Here is a 20281-nt window from a genome sequence, read left to right as displayed (position 1 = left end):
ATAAAACTATTGAAGTGGTACCTCTGCCATGAAATGCAGAAATGGGCATACAGTATTGTTGTTACATTGGTTCCTATTGTTTACCAAAAGGTCCTTCCCAGACAAGGAGATGTATGTACGTTATTCTACATAGTGATGTAACTTTAGTTTGATTAGACCCCAGAGAAGTCTTGATTCACTGTTTAACCTCTGATCACCATGAGAGATAAAGATTGCCGGTAGCAAATGAGAGGCAAAGCTGAATCTGAAGTGAAAAAGTAAAAGAAAATGCTGACTCAGCCTTTTGTTTTCTTCATTATTTATTCATGTAAATGTTAGAGTGCCCTCATTTTTACAGCATAAATGAACAGTGAGCCACTGTTTACTTTTGTTAGAATAAGAGAAAACTATTTTAATCTTTAGTTTTTTTCAATCCACTTGTATTCCCAGTCTGCTTCATCATACGGCTTCTCCAAGCTGCAGTCCACAGCAGAATACTGGAATTCTTCACCGGTGACCACAAAAAGGAAATACTGATTAAAAATTGAGCAGGCTGCTGATTCTGAGTTTACACTGGACGACGGACAAGTGGAGGCGAGAGCTAGAAAACGTCCAGTAGGAGAGCAGCTCAACAGGAGTTGTCTGTTTACGTTTGTAACTCTGAATCAATGATGCAGAAAATAGAAGCTTTCCAAGCAGCAGTGTTTTACTGTAGAGCCTGTCTGAAGTGCTTTTAAACCACTAGTGACAGATGGTCCTGGGTGTCTGACTCCCATCTATCCCTCCAGGGGTTCAAGGAAACAAACGGGGTCAAGGTAATGCATGTGTCTGCGGGATGGATAGACTTCTTGTTTTGAACTAAATTTGATAGGCCCGCTGGTCTTTTAAGGGCTGATGAATTTTCCTCACTTTAAGGTAAAGAATTCCGGTTTCATTATTTGAAACTATAGAAGCTTGCGTCCTCCAAAGGTTTTTAAATAGCTTTGCGAGTGATTCTTTCTTGAAATGACTCTCTTCAAGAGAAGTGGACTTTTGGGAAATATAAAATTGAGCTCTGGCAGCAGTGGTTTCTCTGGACAGAGCGAGAGATCAGTGAGCTGTCCGAGCAGCCTGCGTTCTACCTTGGCTTCATATCCATTCACTGTCTCAGTCTTCTCGCTCCTCCAGCCCAGTATACCCGTCTTGTTCCTGCAACAGAGATTCAACACATGCCACATCAGTTCCCTGTGGACTCGACTTCAAGTCAACGACACAGTTTTTGTGGATTATTCTCCTGTCCCAAGCAATCTGCAGATATGTACCGGTAGAGGAAATCATGAATACAGAACATTTGCAAGTCACAGGTTCTGCTTTTTCTCAATAATATGCAGCCAGAAAACATTTCAGCCATTGTCCTTGTTTGTCGTCTGTGCTTCAACAGTTCAGTGTGCAATTAGGTCGTCTGCCCAGAAGTTAGTGAGGCATATCCCATCCTCGTGATCTATTCACATCACTGACTTCCTTCAGGACCCCACCACAGACAGTGAGTTCTCAGGGACGATATTAGCTCTTATATTTGAAAGGTCATAGTGTCTTTGAAATGATAGTCGGTATATTTACAACATATCTTAAATTATGTGACAATTTTGGAAGAAAGGTTTTTCAGACATGCTGGTGGTGTGGCTTTAGGTTTGGCAAAATCAATGGCAAAAATGTGTACAAACATTCATGTTCCCCTCAGGATGAATTGCAGTTACTTTGGTTATCCTCTGACTATTAATTTAACAATATAATCAGGTAACATTTCTACTTTGTCCAATACTTTGGTTTATAAACCAAATACCATCCCGCCAGAGGAAACTTCTTGGACGACCATCTGGTCTCCCTGGGCAATGCAACAATACTTTCATAATGCCCTTGCAACACTGTATATCACACTTTGACAGCACCATATGATGTTATGTCAGCTTTGCACCTCAATGCAATGGAACGACCAAATACTTGCCAAACTAATTGCATTCCAATCAATCTTAGCTGTCATTGTGCTTTGCGCTAATAAGCAAATGGTAGCATGCAAATACGCTAAAACTAAGATGGTAATCATGGTAAAAATGACTTGCTAAACATCTGAGTTACATCATAGCTCAATTACTCAATTGTACAGTAAACCTTCTACAAAACTGCAGTGCTGTAGATTGTGTGCATGGCTGCGTGAAGACGTATTAACTCCAGAGGTGGACGTCCTGTCTGTGGTGCTTGACAAAGTTATTGGCACTAAAGCATCATGAATGGATTATTGGCATGTCGACAGGAGTGCTGACCAGGGAAAATGCACAGAGGTGACGCTGAGTTACAAGTCTGACAGGGAGATGATTACCACGACCACCCCGCCCCCCCAAACACCACCTCCTCCTGCTCACTTCTCTCTGTCGCTCCCCTCTCCATCTTCTTGTTTTTTATCTGTTAACATTCATTCTGCGTCTCTTTCCATGGTTCCCCTATCTATCACTGTGTCTCCCCACAGTCCATTTTCACTCTTTCTCTCCGCCTGCGTCCAAAACCATCGACTCCCTGTTTTGTCCTCCATATTGTACTTTTGTCCCCCATAGTTTTGTGTCCCATTCATCTCTCTCTCCCCGTTTCTCTCTGCATGTCTTCTCTCATTTCTCTCTGTCCCATCCCTTATTCTCTCCCTCATCCCTTGTCCTCTCCTCCTCCAATCTCTTTCTTTTATCCCTCTTTTCATCCTTCTCTTTACTATTATCTCCCCTCTATCCCTCAATGTCCAGAACTGTCCTTGTTCTGTCATCCCCCTCTCTTTCTCTCTGTCACATCAGTCAATCTCTCCTCTATGTCCTCCTCCTTTCTCCTCCTTCCACTGCTTTCAATATTTGTGATGATGTACTTTGTGTGAAACTGAGCCGTTAAACTGTACTGTTAGCATAATAAAAAAGCTCCTAAATTGACTGCACACACGCCTCCTGCTCATCCAATTTTCTTTTCTACACCTCCTCTCCCCTCCTCTCCTCGTAAGCTGATGTCTTGTTTGCCTCTTCCATTGCTTTCTGTTCTGCTATCTGCCTCTCCATCTTTGTGTTCACTGGTGCAACTTAGGTGCCATACAGGGTTGAGCTGTTTTGAAGTGACCTGAGGCTCATTCACACAGCCAGAAGGTAATTTGTGCCTCACTACCTCCACATCGCACTTACTCTTGACACATTTATACATGACATTTTCGCCATTTTTTTATGTCTTTTCATGTCTGTACTTCCCCCTTTACTGCTGCATTTCTTTTAGTGTTTTGCTATATTCTTTTAAATGCATTTTGACAGCCAACAGAGAATGTGCCTGAACTTGTTGCACTCGGCTGTGGGTTGTAGCGTAGGAGACAGCAACCGTAGAAGAGTCGACAAACAGAGAGATTTTCTCCACTCAGGAAAAAAAGAAAGCCAGCGCTCAGAGCAGAAAATGTCTGATGCTGAATTACAATGTTTTGTACTGAGGCTATCATTGGTGGAGAAAATGGCTATTGTGCCTGTTCAATGGAAGATTTCTTCCAGTATGATTGTGGTTACATGGTTGCAAAATGGTGAGGCTGATGCCCTTGCTCTTGGATTCTGAGAGGAGTTATGTAAAATCCTGATTTCCTGCTGGATTTTCTGTTACAGCTGCATCGGAAACTGACACATCCTATCGTCTACCTTTGCACCACAAAATTAGAAAAATGCGATGCAGAGTACATTAAGAATAGCTAAGTATTAGTTGTTAAAGCTGGAATGTCTCATTTGGCTCACAGTCATGACAGCAGCTTAACTCTCTTAATACTTTGTTATACTCATATTTCGTGTGTATCAGTGTTGCTGACCTCTCGAAGGCGATGTTGCGGGTGTCCAGCTGAGTAGTCACCACGGCGGCAGACAGCCTGGCTGCTACCTGCTCATCGCTGGGCTGCGTCGCCCCCAGACGGTCCAAACTGGCGGGGTCGCTGCTGCAGGCGCCGCCCTTCCCCCTGCCAGGTGAGAGCGTCGCGAGAGACGAGACACACAAGGTCTCGCAGAACACCAGCTGCCTGTCATGGTCGACTTCCATCACCTCTGCGCTGGACTCTGAGAGGGTGACGGACAGGAAGAGCCATGTTAGTGAGCACAAGAGAGGCAGACGTTGACAGTGGGAAAGGACTACAACACAAGCATGCCAAATGAGGCTGCAAGAACACAAACACACACATGTACATGGAAGGAAAAGTCAAGGGAGATGATGACTGATGTCAAGAGGCTGCAGATGCTGCAGATGCTGCAGGTCCAGGGAAAAGGTTAGAAGAAGAGGAATATTTCAAAGTGGTGAGAGGAAGAAAGACAGAAATAAAAAGAAGAACGAGGTGAGATCATACAGAGTTGAATGAGGCTACAAAGAAGCAAGGGGAGAGACATCTGGAAATGCAATGACACATCGGCACCAGTCTCTGTGAATATCTGCTCCATCTCACATTAACTTCAAATAGAGCCTGTGTGACTGATAAATACTGGAATGTGTTTCTTAAAATTAAGCTTTGTTCAACTTGGACCAGTGAATTCACGTGATCGGCATGTAAGGCGCCGAAACAGTGTTGTCTTGCTGCATGTGGTGTCCCACAAGCTTGTTTGATACAATATTACACTACTATAATAAACAACTGGGATCATAATCTTTCTGCTCAATTTCTCTTCAATACCTTCATCAGACCAATGATATCACATACGTCCGTTTTCAGTGCCGACAGCGGAGTTATTTCATTGGACTGAACGCAGATGTGAATGAAAAACCAGAGGACACAGGGGAGGAGGAAGGAGGATAGGGAGTAGGAAAGGAGATCAAGCGAGCCAGCGAAAGACAGAATGACAAACACATGCTTACTTTTTATTTGCAAGCCAATGCACAGTTTGGCATCTTATCTTAAAAATGTTTTATTTTTTTCGGAACGATGCATATCCACTTTCTTGCCAAGAGTTGTAGGAGAAGATTAATACCTTCTAATGTCTGTCCTTCTGTAAGCTACTGCCAGCTGCCGGTTAGCTTAGCACAGCACAAAGACTGGACTCAGCACACATTCACACACAGTTAAGTCAAGTGTTTGACCTCTGACCTTGTCCCCTGAAAATGAAGCTCCGGTTTCCTCTCTGCCAGGTCATCTGCTCGAAGCCCATCAGGGTGGTGTCAACGCGAAGACACTGACCACTCTTCCACACTCTGTAGGTGTCGCTGGGGCAGATACGAGACACCAGGGGCACTGAGGACCACACGCGGATCGGCTTCAAATGAAACTGTGAGTTCTATTGCTTTCATTTGATTCATGCTGACAGTTCTTAAACTCTGATGAATCCATGTTAACAGAGAAATTTCAGTAGTTGTAACAACAATTCACGCACAAAAACATACAATTAGTTAAAGTCCGCTGTAGAGACTAATACTGAAATTACATCCACTTGTGGTTTTGTAAAGCACTTAAGACAAAAAGCACAAGCTGTTTCACTCTAAAACCAGAGTCACATGCATTCTGCTGTGCATTAAGTGTGTGAGCATCAGTGTGCAGTAGGAAGAGGCAGGCCTCTTCAGCCCAAGAGGGAGATGATAACATGATTATTTCTGACTGGTCGGTACTGGACTGCTTTACTGGCTGGAATGAAAGACTGCACTCACCCCAGCTGGTAAACTCCCATTTCATCTCCACGTAGAAGTCCTGGGCCTGGACAGAAAGATGGAGAGAGAGGAGGAAGAAACGGGGGATGGGGGAGACAATTAAGATAGCAACGGGCATTGATAAAGAGGAAAATATAGTGAGAGAATCGGGGAGATAGAGAGTGATGAAGTTAAAGATGGATAGACAGAGAGAGCGGGCAATAGTAAAGTAGAGGAAAAGAATTGCAGTAATGCTGCTTTATTGTCTGTCCCAAAGACGGGGGGGGGGGGGGTACTGGCACAGAGAAGCGGTTGTGAGTGTGTATGTGTGTGTGGGTTAATAATAGAAGTGATGGATGGAGGGGTGGACGAGAATGATGTGGATGGGAGCAGCAGCAGAAGAAGAACAGTGTGCGATGTTTGCTTGAGTGCGAGTACTCATTGTCAAAGTGTGAGGGGGTTGTCTCAACAATATGAGTATGCTAGAGTGTGTGTGATTATGTGTGTGTGTGTGTGTGTGTGTGTGTATATCGGGGAGCCAGCTGGAGCAGATACACAGGCAGACAGACTGTGTGAAGGCAGTTCTCTGCATCTGTTCTCTGCAGCGGCTTCAACAAGGTCAGCTGCACCTCAATGCTCTCATGACCGCCAACCTTCGGGCTCTCCGCTCTCAGCTTGTCCGTCGCTGCTATTGTGCCTTTAAGTGTTGCACTCCATACCCCTTTAGGGGAAAGCGATGACTTAAATTACCCAGAGACAGCGTGTTTTGCAGCATTGAGACATATCACTTGAGTGTATTTCCCTTGTTGGGTAGTACACAAAGTTATTAATACCTTCAAACAAAACCAAGAATATTTTATCCTAAAACGAAGATTAAGAAGTTAATATTAAAATGATTCATCTACATTTCAAAAGACTGCATCTCTGCTCAGAACCTCCCTTAATGTGTCTTTGTCGTTGTATGTTTTGTTTTATGTATGTCATTTTAGTGTGTTTGTGCTTCCAGGCTTGTTTGTGTCTATGCAGGTGAGTGTGGTCATGGAGAGGAGTTTTTTTCCCATGTGTGCACCAATGTATATGTGTGTGTGCGTGTGTGAAATCCCACTTGGCGCAGTCGCTCCAGGAGGACGGGGATGCCCGCAAGTCTCTTGGCAGTCCTCTGGTAATCACGGTAGCGAAGCACGAGACGCACCAACTCCGGATCTCTTGTACTCACTGCCTCCTGAAGAACTGAAAGAGAGCGAGAGAGAGAGAGGCGGAGAGTGAAACAGAGCCAATCACTCAGACCTCATCTAAAATGAATGTACATGAGCAATTTAAGGGGGGGGGGCAGCAAGGATTGCCGAAACTGAAGTAGGCCAAAGTAAAAAGTACAACCAATTACTGCAGCTCGCCCATCATTCAACAGAACGTCACTCTGCTGTTGATCTCACACGCTGTTCTACACTTCAACAATTGGGTAACAATTTTATTTCTCTCACTCTAACAGCATATCTGTGAGTAGAGGCTCAAACAGACAGCTGCAACAATCTACTACCTGCTGTTTCACCTGCTGACACACGACACAGTAATCAGATTAGAAGGGGAAAAAAAGATTACTTAATGATGCACCACAGACTCCCAGAAACATTCATGACAATAACAAAGATCTGATTTTATAGCGATTAATTCATCAACATGAATGAAACATTACATGCAGTGTCGCACAGACGGGAATGACAGTAAAAACAAAAAGCTAAGGATGAGGGTGGGTAGATTGGACTCACACTAAAGGTTGGTAAATCAGCCAATAGAATTTCAAGGTTAAAAAATGAATTGATGTCATGCTTCATTAGTCTCCAACTGCCAGACCTCCACGTTACATTTGCACAGTGCCAGCAGATAAGAGGTGTCTGGCAGAAGCCACCGTTGTTCTACGAAAGAGGTGGCGAAGAAAAGCGTCACGAGTGGTTTGTATTTTCTAAAACAATCAAGAGGACAAAGATCTGCAAACCTCATTAGCGCCAATGTAAAATAGAGCCAGTGGGAGATGTTGTTGTGTACCATTTGGTGTGTAATAAATGATACGTTATATATTATCGTAGTCCTCTTATTGTGACCAAGGGGGCATACACAACATTTGCAGAACCATTTGTGATTACGATTTTCTTTGGAAGAGGAACATTTTCTGATTGGAATTCGTCTTAGTGAGCTCAAAGACACACAAATAATAAAGCGATCTATTCACTCATAAAGCACATAATACATTAATCAAGGTATAAAACAGGTCATATCCATATTAATTAGTGGTTAGTTTATGATTTATTTCTTGGTTACTAATGAATTATATAGAGATGAATAAATGCCTAAAATGACTCTGGGCCAAATTGTGTGAAATCTCTTCCAGTGTGCAGGATGGCACCTATTAACTAGTGCAATTACAGCTAGCTTTCAGGTTTATTTGCAATGACAGATACTGAAAGGAGTTCAAATCCATAACATTCGTATCCTCTAAAGGAAGCAGTTGAAAAGATAAATATGCTGTGGATTTAAATTCCTTTCAGTTCAGTTGATTCCTTTCATGGGAAACGTGGTCATAAGTTTTAACCACCGGTGTAAAATTTAAAGCACCAACTGTCTCCACTACGATCATATCATTATACTGCCTTTGACAATGATATATAACACACTCTAACCCCCAACACACCACCCAATAATGCATTACGTATGCTGCACATTGCGCATGCTAACAGAACCATACGTCTCCACACACACACTCACTCACCGGTCCATCCATTGCGGTTCTCCTTGCTAACATCAGCTCCGTGCTGCAGCAGGACCCTGGCACAGTCCAGGTGGCCCAGCGTGACAGCCAGGTGGAGAGGAGTCCGCCCACGAGGGTCCAGAGACTCTAAATCAGTCTGGATGGAAGGAGGAGGAGGAGGAGGAGGAGGAGGAGGAGGAGGAGGTGAAATAAAAGAAAAGGAAGAAAAATGAGAGAAAGAGAGAAAGGGGAAAGTGTAAGGGAGGAGAGTTAGCGTAAAGGTAAGAGGAGCGGACAGAGAAGAATGAAGTAGGAGGAGAGGAAATTAGGGTTAATTGTGTATCATTGTAGTTCTCTTCTATCCCAGACGGGGGGAGGGAGAAACAGAAATAAACACAATAGGGACACAAGTGTGAAGATGACGATAGAGAGAAGGAAAGAGACACAGTGTCAGGTGCTAATTCATCTGTCACCACTCCAACATGACTGGGTGTTACACTCTATACTCTTCACTCAACACACTACATGTATCCCACTTATTTTCTGGGCTGGATGGATTGGTTCTAGTATAACTATCTGCTCAACACCCGGAGCGTTTTGAGCACCCAGGTGAAAAATAAATATGCTAAGTATATTTAATTTTAGCATACTTGAGTATACTTGAAGCCCTACTAATCATAAGTATACTTAAAGAGTGCTATTTTGGAACAACTTATTTTGTACTTAATATATTTTAGTTGTGATTAAATAGTAGTTATGCACAATTTGAAGTGTATTTAGTATATTTTTGTGTGCTAAATTGGAACAACTTAATGTATACTTAGTACAATTTAAGTATATGACTGTGTATGTACTAATATACATGCTGATAGCTAACTTAAATTATACTTTGTGTGTTTTAAGTATATTTGAAATATATTATGAGTGTTTTGCAAATACAATATTAATATATTGATATTGTGGTAATAGTATACCAAAAGTTATACTTTTGGCTTATTCCAATTACTAAGAAAGCACACTTTCTTATTACTATGCTATATTACTTTGTACACTACATACTATTATACATTACAATATTACAAATGTATTACCAGTATCCTAAATGCTGAATGAACTTCCCAGATAGTAATCAAAAACACTTTATTGAATTTCAAATATATTTTATTAAAATATATATATAATATATTTATAACAACAATTTAAAACACACTTTGAAACAATTGCAATATAGTGCATTTTTGAGAAATAAAAGAAAATATATTGAACAGAGAGCAAAACAATTTTAAGTTTACATGGTACAAACAAAACAGAATGTTTCAGAATAAAACACAGAACCATCCAAAAATTGCACCGCTTCAGACTCTCGCTCTCTAAATTGAAATTGAAACATGTTCATTTCCTTTTGTTGAACTGCTCATTGTTGCATTTCCTTCTGATGGCTGCTCGCACGTCCGAGGCTCTCGTCTGTGGAAATTCTTCGATAACAGCATCTGTTAAGAGAAGAGACGAGGAAATGATGTCACACAGCATATTCATACAACATTTTCTTCTATTTTGACTACACAGGAAATCCTGTTGAACCAATATTATTTTTTGAACAGTAAATCAGGATTAATATTGAGGAACTATATCAATATGATATGCCAATATTCCTACCAGTGCAGGTCAAACGTATATTTCATCACTGGTGGTGTGTTTACCACGAACATGTGATCCTGCTGCTTTATAAATCGCAGAAGCTTTAAATTGTCTACATACGACTCAAGACAATTACCTGTTATGGCCTGCACTTTGGCAACGTCCAGTTGTCTTTTCGGTGTTCCCTCTTTCCCAGACTTCCCAGTCAGGGCGGAGAGTGCAAGGACATCCTTCGTGAAAACCAGAGCAGCCAGCTCCTGGCAAAAAAGGGTCATGCGGGAACGATTAAGTTGCAGGAAGGCCCTCTTCGAAACCGTGACTGTGCTGCCAGCCAAGGCGTGCTGTATATGAGAATCAATGGAACACATTAATATACAGTTGGAAGATCTCTACCTACCTATTAGGAATTAATAGACGTTATTCACATAATTATACAATGTGCTTCATTATTTAAAACGGTGCTAGTAGTCTGTACATCCCTCTATGGAGCGGTACCACCAGTGGTGTGGAGGTTCCCACTCTCTACTAATTCACATGACTGATGTGTGACACATGTAACCTAGTAAATCCCATCACTTTATTTCTGACACATTTGAACTTGAACAGCAGACGATGCTGGGGAAGATAAAAGGAACGTGGTGTCATTTTTCACAGAGCCTCCATTCAGTAGAGTAACATCAAGTATATATTAAAGACAAGCGTTATTGACCCATTTGGCCACAAGAGGGAGTATACCTTTAAGTGAGTTAGTTTAATAAAAACGAGTAGCCATACTATTACAATTCGTCATTTTTTACTAAACCAATTACAACTACCAACAGTCATACCTTCAAGAACCTTACTGTATTGTCACATATTGTCAAAAAACGAAAAATAAAGGCTAAACTGCCGCAGCACTGTTTGGGAGAGGTGCTGCCACAAACAGTGGAAAACTGCCGCGACAAGTGCTTGCAACAGGAAGTGCCTCTACGAGTTGCCGATGCTACGATTTGAGCCAGCTCCTACTGGATACAAGAGAGCGCCGAAGGTTTAGCTAGCTACCAGAGTATTTGAGCTAGCATATCAGCATGTAGGGTACACATATAAAGTTAAAGCAAAAATATAAATTGAATTATCACGTCACAAAAACGACTCGTACAAATCAATATTCACTCACCCGCACAGCTTTTTTTAGGCTCCAAGATTTCGGTCTCACACATTTTATTTTCATGCGTGCACTCCTGCTTTCCTCCTCTGCCCATATGTCTTTGCCAAGAATGAATAAATTCTTCTTTGAGACAAGTTCTTTGCACGAATCTGATAAAACGAGAACAGATAAAAAAGTTAAGCATTCATGTTCTTCAGACAAAACAAGACAATTAAGGAGTTAACTAGTAGCTGAAAAAGAAAAATGTGAACTCCAAACTCACCGCCAAATAGCAGGACTTTCGCGGCCACTGTCTTCTCCGGTTCTTTTCTCGTCGGACATTTGATTTCAATCCAGTTATCGTCCTCATCGAGGTCAGGCTGTGACATCACTTGATACAATTGGTCGGCTTTATTATAAAGAAGTACTTTCCACTTTCAGTGTTTTATTACATAAGTAATATATGGCGAATTGAAACGGCATCATGTCCTCCTCACCTGAAGAGCTGCATTAACGTGGGTAAGCTAGCTAGGATGCAACGAATGAGTAACGTCGGTCGCTCTGATTGGCTGGATGTGATCAACAAAAATGCTGCACTTGATTGGTCAGTGACTTGGCGCCAAACTATTCAAAAGATACAACAGACTGTTGTCGGGGATGCCACCACAGTTCAGCAGAACGCTCATATTTTCTAGTGTGCACCTGTATTTTAAATCTATATTCATAAAATGTGCTTTAAATACATTGTTTCAATGGAATTTATAGCATACATTTTGAAATATACCAAAAATATGTTTGAAAACAAAGTTCAAAGAAATCCATTTAAGTAATTGCACAGAACTTTCACTTAAAGTATATTTTTCTTATAATATATTTCTTGAAAGTATACTACAGTACAATTATTTTAAAGTGTGTTAAAAGTTGATTTTTGAAAATAGTTAAAAGCGTGACTTTTGTATACTTTTTATATATTTGCAGAAAGTACACTTCTTTGATAGTATATTTGCAGTGTACTATTGAAAATGTAAGTATATTTTAAATACAAAAAAGTACATTTTTTTTTCGCCTGGGCAGCCTTCTGTCATCCTTCAAAAAGGTCCAGAGAAGGTTGTCAGTTTGAATCCCTGGCAGGGAAATGTAAACAGGTGAACTAAATAAGGAGCACGGTTTTCCATCTGCCATGCCTTGTTCTTTCTTCCTCTGAACACATGTAACCGTCTGACAACAACATTGATGAACAAAAAGCATAATTAATGCTTCAGGCTTCACTTGGTGCTCTCAGCTCCACTCTGCATGTCAACGAGACCTCATTTGTCAGCCATATTACATTAGTGCTATTGTGTAACATCAATCATACCAATGCTCTGATGCACTGACTTAACAAAATAAGCATTGCTTTTAAATCCCTCTCAGACATGTTAAAACATATTTGATAGACACCTGTGGATGATTTAAGATTCTCAGAATACTAACTTATTGATGTCTCTGGTTTTGGTCGATCGTTTAATTAAACAAAATAAGAAAAGGGGATTATTGGTTTGAAAAAATAATTGTGTACGTCTAATTTTGAGCCTTAAAAAACGCCAATTCTCTTCTCTTGTCGAGTGTTCGATGAAAAGGCTTCTGTAACTCAGAAGCTAGAGCCAGCTCAGACGATGAGCTTAGCTTAGCATAAAGGTAACATGTAACATGTCATTATTGATCATGAAGACTGAGGATCCCACAAGTGTTCCCGAGTCAAACAGCAACAGGGCCCACGTTAGTTACAATCTGTTCATTACAACATGAGCCGTGGTGCTTGTACACCTGATGCGATTTGGTGTCTCTACACTCAGTTGACTAAAAGGCTGTATTGTTCTGCTAGAACTGCCCATCCTTCTCTCTGTCTGTCCGCCAGGCCGCTCTATGCACCACTGTTTTCATGTTGAGTCTCTCTGCAGGGTGCTGCAACGATCTCAGGTCTGCCATCCAATTAAACAGACGCTGACAGCCACCATTATTCGGGACCTTTAGGCTGATCCACGGTCAGTTCTGTCAGTCAGTGGCAGGCTTGAATTACAATTAAGGATTTCTCTCGGAGATAAGTCACTCAGAATCGGCACTCTAATAAAGACCTGAAGGAAGCTGTGGACACTTCTTTCGAGGAATAAAAATGACACTATTTGGAGAACAATGTAAGGGTTCGAGTTGTTTATCATTTTAATATTTGAAGTAGGAGAAATATGGCGGAGTAGGTGAATTCGGGGAAGAGCCCTGAGTCCTTATTGATCCACATAAATCCTTAAATCAAAGCAGTGGAGGCTGAGAAAATGTACTAAGAAGGGGGAATTCTTAAGCAACTGAGAATAAACCAAACAACTCAACAACTCAATATGTGGAAGCTGCCCTGACTGTTTACTCTTAGTGTATAATATCCTAATAAAAATGACTGGCAGCTACTGTCACAGGTTTACTGCTGCGCTCTGAGAAACACACAGGGTGAGCAGAGCAGGAGAGACCCAGCAGTTACGTTGTCACTCAGTTACTGCGGGTTTCTGTTGCTGGTATTTGCAAGGGAAATGAGGAAAACCGCACGGGAAACACACAAACATCAGGGAGCGTATGAATTCAAATACAGACACAAAAATAAAATATGTAGATACACATGTTTGCATAAAGGAGGACACTCACAGGCTCTTACAATGTTAACAGCTGCCCTGACTGTTTCAGTGTGTTAATGGGTGTGCTATCTCTGTATGATCCCTAACTACCCACTCTTTGGTTAACCATTCTCTGCTCTCCACAGCTCTCTCAAAAGCAACCCTGACGAGAAAGAGTGAGAGTGAAAGAAGAGGCAAGAGGCAGACAGAAATAATGTGGCTACAGAAATTTCTCTTGAAAGAAACTGCCTGTCAGCAACGACTGCAACGTGCAAGACAGACGAAGGTGGAGAAAAGGAGACAAAAAGAAAAGATTGCCGTGGCAAGCGATGACTCCGGCAAACAAAGATAATAGCAAGGGGTGAGGAAAGAGAACAGATGGAGAAAGAGAGTTAGGGTGGAGGATGAAGGCAGAGAGGGGAGCCGAAGGAGACAACAACACGAGGGAGTCCCTCAGGAGCCGTGGAGACTGGGGAATAGAGGGTGGAAGCGTAGCAACGCAGGGTAAGAATGAGAGCAGTCAACTTTGTTTGTGTGTGCTGGATAACGAACATGGTGTAACATGCAAATACAGCCACATTCGGTGCTGTGTGTGTGTGTGTGTGTGTGTGTGTGTGTGTGTGTGTGTGTGTGTGTGTGTGCATGTGTGGCACAAGCAGCGTCTCAGAGGACAATGGTGCATTGGCAGCACGAATATGAAGAACTGTCAGTGTCACAGGAAAGTGAAGTGTCCATCATTTAAACAACACAAGAGACCCCATACTGAATATTAATATTGAGTCTTTGAAAACATTTACCGCCCAAGTGGAACCTTTTTTTTTTTTTAAGAAAGAAACCCCTCACATATGGTTGTCAGCACATGAAAGGGAGAAAGAAGAGAGAAACAGAGAGACAAGAACAAAGCTGACGGTAAAATAAATAGATGAGGGAAAAAGGAAAAGGAAGAACGTGGCTCCTTTTTGTCTCTTTATGCCACTTGTACTGTCTCACAGCAGTCCTTTCATCCATTGCTCCCCCTTTAAGTGGCTGCGTGTAATGTTGGTGATTATCAGTTTAAGCTTATTTTACAGCTGTGCTTGATTTCAATGACTCCGGGTGCAACAGCTGAGGGGGAACGGCTGAAATGCTGCACAGAGACACAAGGGGAGCCGGAGAGGAGGGAGGAGAGGAGGGAGGAGAGGAGAGGAGGGAGGAGAGGAGAGAAAGAGGGACACGAATAAGGGCGAGGCTAAACAGAAACATGTGGAGACATGGGAGGGAGGTAAAGTCAAGAAAGGGTTGCAGTGAGGTGATTACAAGGGAGGATTTAGAGGGAGACGGATGTGAACTATATAACATGGGGTGACAGGGAAACAGCAGTGTAATCCACTGAAGTGTAGCTTCTGTAGCTGCTCTCACCTCTGCTCAACTGCACCTGATGCAGCTGCTGTCTCGGTAAAAGAATGGTTGAAAAAAAAGCAAGAACATGAGCACCTGTCTACTTGGCGTCTGTGATGATTTTAGGTAGCAGTTGTTATTTGTTACATCCATTATACTCATTGCAAGTCACGCTAAGCAAGGTTGTCAAATTAAAGCTTATAATATTGCTGAGTACATGTCAGCTTGTTGATGCCTCACAAAAGGCCTCATTCCTATTGTTTGACTATTATTCAAAGTAAGAACATCTTGACTGAGCGCATCATAAATCTGCTGCCACGTTCATATTTTCTACACTTTCGCTGAGGGGCCAGGCATCCCCAGTCTGGATCACGGTCTTAATCTAGCAACCTGTCCATCACCAGCTGTCCTTTATCATTGCATGTGTTGTGATGACACCTTCGAGCACAGTCTCATGTGGACTCAACGATTAGCTGGGGTTCATTTGGTCCAATTTGAATCAAAGAGAGACGGAGATCAGAGTTAACAGAGCTACGATTTACACCGTGAGTTCAAGATGAAAGTTCAAGACAGGAAGCTACTACAACCGCTATTGATGGCGACAGCGACATGCTAAGCTACTGTATCTATTGAGAATTGCAATGCACTGAACAGCAACACACTAACATAAGTGGCACACACACACACACACACACACACACACACACACACACACACACAGGAGCACCACTTAAACAACTCACCACTAAACACTGACCTGCAGACACACTGACATAATTACTGATTCACATGTGAACAATGTTCGGTTGAAAAACAAAACACACACACACACACATACATACGTACATCACACACACTTGAAACTAAAGCACGATGAAGAACATCGAGTTCCCTTCCCCCATTAACAGAACAGGAGCTCTCTGGAGGAAATTGTTGGTAACTTTTTGTTATCTGCTGATAACAGATAGTGAGGAAGTGTTTACTACACACAGAGAGAGTAAATCGAGCACTTGATCACTGACATTATAATGATGCGATGTATTTCAAAGGCTCTTTTTGACAGCAGACATTTTAACTCGCCGTAGTAGGAAAGTTGTAAACATGTAAGATGTCTCTGTTCTATTCAAGCACCCCGATAAGCTACGACAGTGTGATAGTGTGATAAAACAAACAGGCCTATTATGACAAAAATAAAAGCTTTTGTTAAAAGGTGAAACAAACCCTTTTCACAATAAACGTGTTCTCATACCAAGCGATAACCAAATGCATCTAAGAAATGTGAAAAGGTCATGTTGTGGTTTTACAGGTGGCTATGTGCCGGACTATTTCTTGCCAGAAAAACGGTGCCTTAATGGAGTATTTGCAGAAGAAGTTGTGAGAAGTCTTTTTTCACCGTGGCAGCTCTGCGTGTGTTGGATACAATTTTGACCTAATGGAAGCACACTGTCGTCATGTCTTCTATTTCTTGCCTCCATTTATCTGCTGTCTTTCTCTATATTCTCTAAATCTTCTTCAACGCCTCCACCCCATTTGAAAAACATTTTCTTAGATCTGTATCTCTGTTCTTGCTCTATTTTGGTTTTCAAAGTCCCCCTCACAATGTATCCCTTTGCGCCATTCCCTCTTTATTTTGTCTCTATTTTTCCGTTCCCCTTTCTCTTTTCTCTCTCCTTAACCCAATATCTACGTCTCATAATCAACTTCTTTCCTAATTGTCCTCTCCTTCTGCTTTGCTCTCTCAGTTTAATGCGTTCCCATCTTGCCCTCCCTCAATACTGAGCTCAGTGGAGGTTGCATTATTGATAGGCATCTCTATCTGTGGCATCTGCTCCTTCTCTCACTTCCCCTCCCTCCTCCCCCCCCCCCCCCCCCCCTCCCCTCTCCCTCCCTCAGTGTGTGCCTGGCCTGATGCAGCTTGGCAGGTACTTAGGCCGACATCAATCTTTCATACAAACACCACACACGCACATAAAACTGTGCATATACTGTACAGAAGCTTTCCCAAAATGTTTGTGCACGGGGCGCAGAGGGGCAGTGGGGTGGCGATGGGAGGGAGGAGTATAAAAATAACTTTTCCTCCCCCCTGCCTCCCTTCTGGCTCCTCTGTGATTCTACATGCAGCGGAGACTCTGACAAACGCTACACTGCCACGAAACCCTGATCCATTTTCTTTGTGGCACTGCTTGAGATACAAAAGGACGGGACAATGATGATGAGCCCACAGAGGAGCAACAGAACATCTCGCCAAGTCTCACGCTCATCTTAACACAGCCATCATTTCCACTTGTGCAGGTGCACTAAAGCACTGTGAAATCAAGCGGTAGGAATAAGAAAAATGTACCAAATCATTAATGAAAACGCCGGAATGGCTGATGTCTATCTAAAAACGGTGACACCTATTTGTTGCAGTGAGCTGACAGACCTCACCGAAGCGCGAGGAAAGACCTGCACGGCGAGAGTGAGGACTGGTTCTCACTCCTCACACCCACAGATGGAGAAAGCAAATCTTTTTGCTTGAGGCAGACAGCGCATACAAAGCGCTATAAAAGAGCATAATCACGTAATGTAGCGGCCGTAGCCTATTGGAGTGAAACACCACAGCTGTCACTTTCTTTCCTGTGTTTATGTATGTGTTTGCATGGGAGCATGTGAATTATGTAGCAATTTCAGGTAAACCCAGTGGATTGGCAAGAGTTGCACTTAGCCGGGGCTGGTAATGCAATCAGAGGGTCATTTGCTATCGGACATTTAGCATTTAACTGCCAGAAAATAAACAAAGTAAAGGTCTAAAATGTATTAGTTTACATGTATTCATTTATTGGTACTTGGTACGTGTAACAACATAGCATTTCTCCCTGAAAACAAAAAGAAAAGTCAGCGTATTGATTCAGTGTGTTCCACTACCACACTGAAAGGACTGTGGCGGAAAGGACTCAATGACCCTTAACGTTACGTCTGATCCTTCCTTGGACTTGAATCTCCATCGTCAACATTGTCACGTGTGCCATCCTGTCTGTTGCGCGGGTCTTTACTTCTAGGTGTTCAATCTCCTCTGATTTCTTATGTAGGCCTATTTGTTTCCATTCTTCACCACTTTCATTTCTTACTACCCCATCTTTCCTTTATTCAATCACCAATCCTCCTTTCCTTTTGCCTATAACTGCCGATATGTCTCTCTCTCTCTCTCTCTCTCTGTTAAAAGCTTTCAGCAGCTTAACTAAATCTGACCCTAACCCAGCCCTCATGACCTCTCTTTGTGGCTTTGCTGCGCTGCAGTTAGGACTTGGGTTTCATTACACTGATGAAAGTAAGACGGGTGAAGCAGGGGTTGATAGCTGGATGGTTAAAGGTAAAGAGGGAGGGAGGGAGGGCACCAGGGCATAGACGCTATGAAAAAAGTGTTTGGATGTGATTAGAGGAAACAGGGAGACGCAGGCTGAGAAGAGAAGAGAAGGAGCTTGGAGGAGATAGGTGAAAGTAGATAGCAGATGGTTGGCGTATAGATTCGGGCCAACGAACCCGTGAGACTTAATTTATGGCTCCGTTCCCTCGCGCCAGCAACCCGGCATACGATTTTATAATGCTGATTTAACACTGAGGGGCACGATGATCAAACCACGCACTGTGAAAGAGAGAGCAGGGGTCAGACACAGAGTCACAGAGAGGACAAGATACAGCAATGAGCAGATCTCTTTGTTATTTCCTGCCTTCGTCTTGAGATAGACCATCCCCGTCTGCGTGGCTCTGTTCTTTTTCAATCACACTGGGCTTCTACGTCTGTTGCAACCCAGATGGACTCTGTTCATGGGCAGAGTCTGTCATTATTTCCCTCCCCACCTCCTCCCTTCTTCATCTTGGTTGCGCCTCCACTCCTTGGTTCAGTCAGTCAATGTTACCTCCTTGCTTTCACTATTTCACTTCTCTTTACTGGCTGTTATTTCTCTCCCTCACATCAACTTTGTTTTGTGAATCTGGTGAACACAGCGAAAAATGTATCTCTCATCACTTCCTTTACCCCCCCACTGCTTGTTATTCTGCCTATTTTACTACTCCTCATCTCTGTCTTTCCCTTCGTACGTCTCTCTGTGGTCAGCTGTGTGTCCCTGGCATTTACTCAACCGCTCCTCCTGTTACTATGGTCAGTTTCCTCTCTGGCTTTGCGTCGTAACATCAATATCCGATGTGCCAATTATTCCACTGTAGCCTGCTGTGGCAGCATTTCGCTCCCCTCACTCACAATCTGCTACATGCTGCTCATAGAAGATTGGGCAAGCATAGACGTCTCTACATATAGTCGTACAGTCTCATACCGCAAGTATTGGGGAAAAGGCATTTTTTAAAACTTCGTCAACCAGCCATTCATTGCATTGTTGTGCTGGAAGGAAATACGAGTGTGATCAGAAACAGTGCCGGATATTTGATGCCTGCACAGGGAAAAAATGAAATTACCCTCATCATTTCACCAAAGGTTGGGCAGGCTTTAAAAAAGCTGATATGCAGCCGGCTGTAGATTACCTTTATTTTACTGTGGCATAAAGCAGAGGTCAGAAACATTACACAGTTCTTCTACAGCTGAGTGGGTACTGAATTCATCAGAGACCAACCATTATCATGCAATATCTGCATTGCCATAATGTGATATCATAGGATCTATCACAACGCACTGTATTGTTAATATACAATATGCATTTTACGCATATATATTTCTAATATTCGTCTTTGTCTATATGCTCCCCCAGTCTTTTTCTGTCATGGCTGATGCTCACAATATAAATCTCTCTCTACAAGTGGATCATGAAGTCAGTTCAGTGTGCCAGGTGTATATGTGTATCTCAAGTGCATGCAAGATCTCTCTGTCAGCTATGCAAAGAGTGATCCAAAGAGAATATGTTCAATAAAACCAGTCAATGCATGGGACACAATGTCATAGGTATGCATAAGGTCTGTCTCTGTGTCTCTGTGTGTGTGTGTGTGTGTGTGCCGCCCTAGTATAAGCAGCACCATGCATATAGATGAGGGGCTCAGGTTACCATATGAAGTTAATTTGACATCCACTTTATGACATAAAGTGGATGTCAAATGGGTTTCGGGATGTGAAGTTGACATTAGACTAAACGAATTGAGGATGTAAACATGTTTAACAAA

At 42.4% G+C, this 20281-nt stretch overlaps 1 protein-coding gene and 1 long non-coding RNA gene across 2 annotated transcripts in view; both read right to left on the bottom strand.

Annotated features, from left to right (window-relative positions):
- ankrd13b (ankyrin repeat domain 13B) overlaps positions 1-20281 on the bottom strand; it is a 32819-nt gene that overhangs the window by 9779 nt on the left and 2759 nt on the right. Inside the window, exons 2-7 of the mRNA XM_076100382.1 lie at positions 8378-8513; positions 6719-6843; positions 5635-5680; positions 5081-5224; positions 3824-4064; positions 1101-1167 (exon numbers count right to left, since the gene is read on the bottom strand). Coding sequence (XP_075956497.1) covers positions 1101-1167; positions 3824-4064; positions 5081-5224; positions 5635-5680; positions 6719-6843; positions 8378-8513 — 759 coding nt within the window. The remainder of the gene's footprint in view (positions 1-1100; positions 1168-3823; positions 4065-5080; positions 5225-5634; positions 5681-6718; positions 6844-8377; positions 8514-20281) is intronic.
- On the bottom strand, positions 9622-11223 carry LOC142959604 (uncharacterized). The gene is made up of 3 exons (XR_012956223.1): positions 11151-11223; positions 10131-10335; positions 9622-9846 (listed from the first exon to the last, which is right to left on the bottom strand). It is a non-coding gene; the product is annotated as an uncharacterized LOC142959604 (long non-coding RNA).

This window comes from Anarhichas minor, unplaced genomic scaffold (genome assembly GCF_050575085.1).
Source record: "Anarhichas minor isolate MPS153535 unplaced genomic scaffold, ASM5057508v1 ptg000026l, whole genome shotgun sequence".
NCBI classification, from domain to species: Eukaryota; Metazoa; Chordata; class Actinopteri; order Perciformes; family Anarhichadidae; genus Anarhichas; species Anarhichas minor.
The sequence above is the reverse complement of the archived record's forward strand: the minus strand, read 5'-3'. Positions and strand labels throughout refer to the sequence as shown.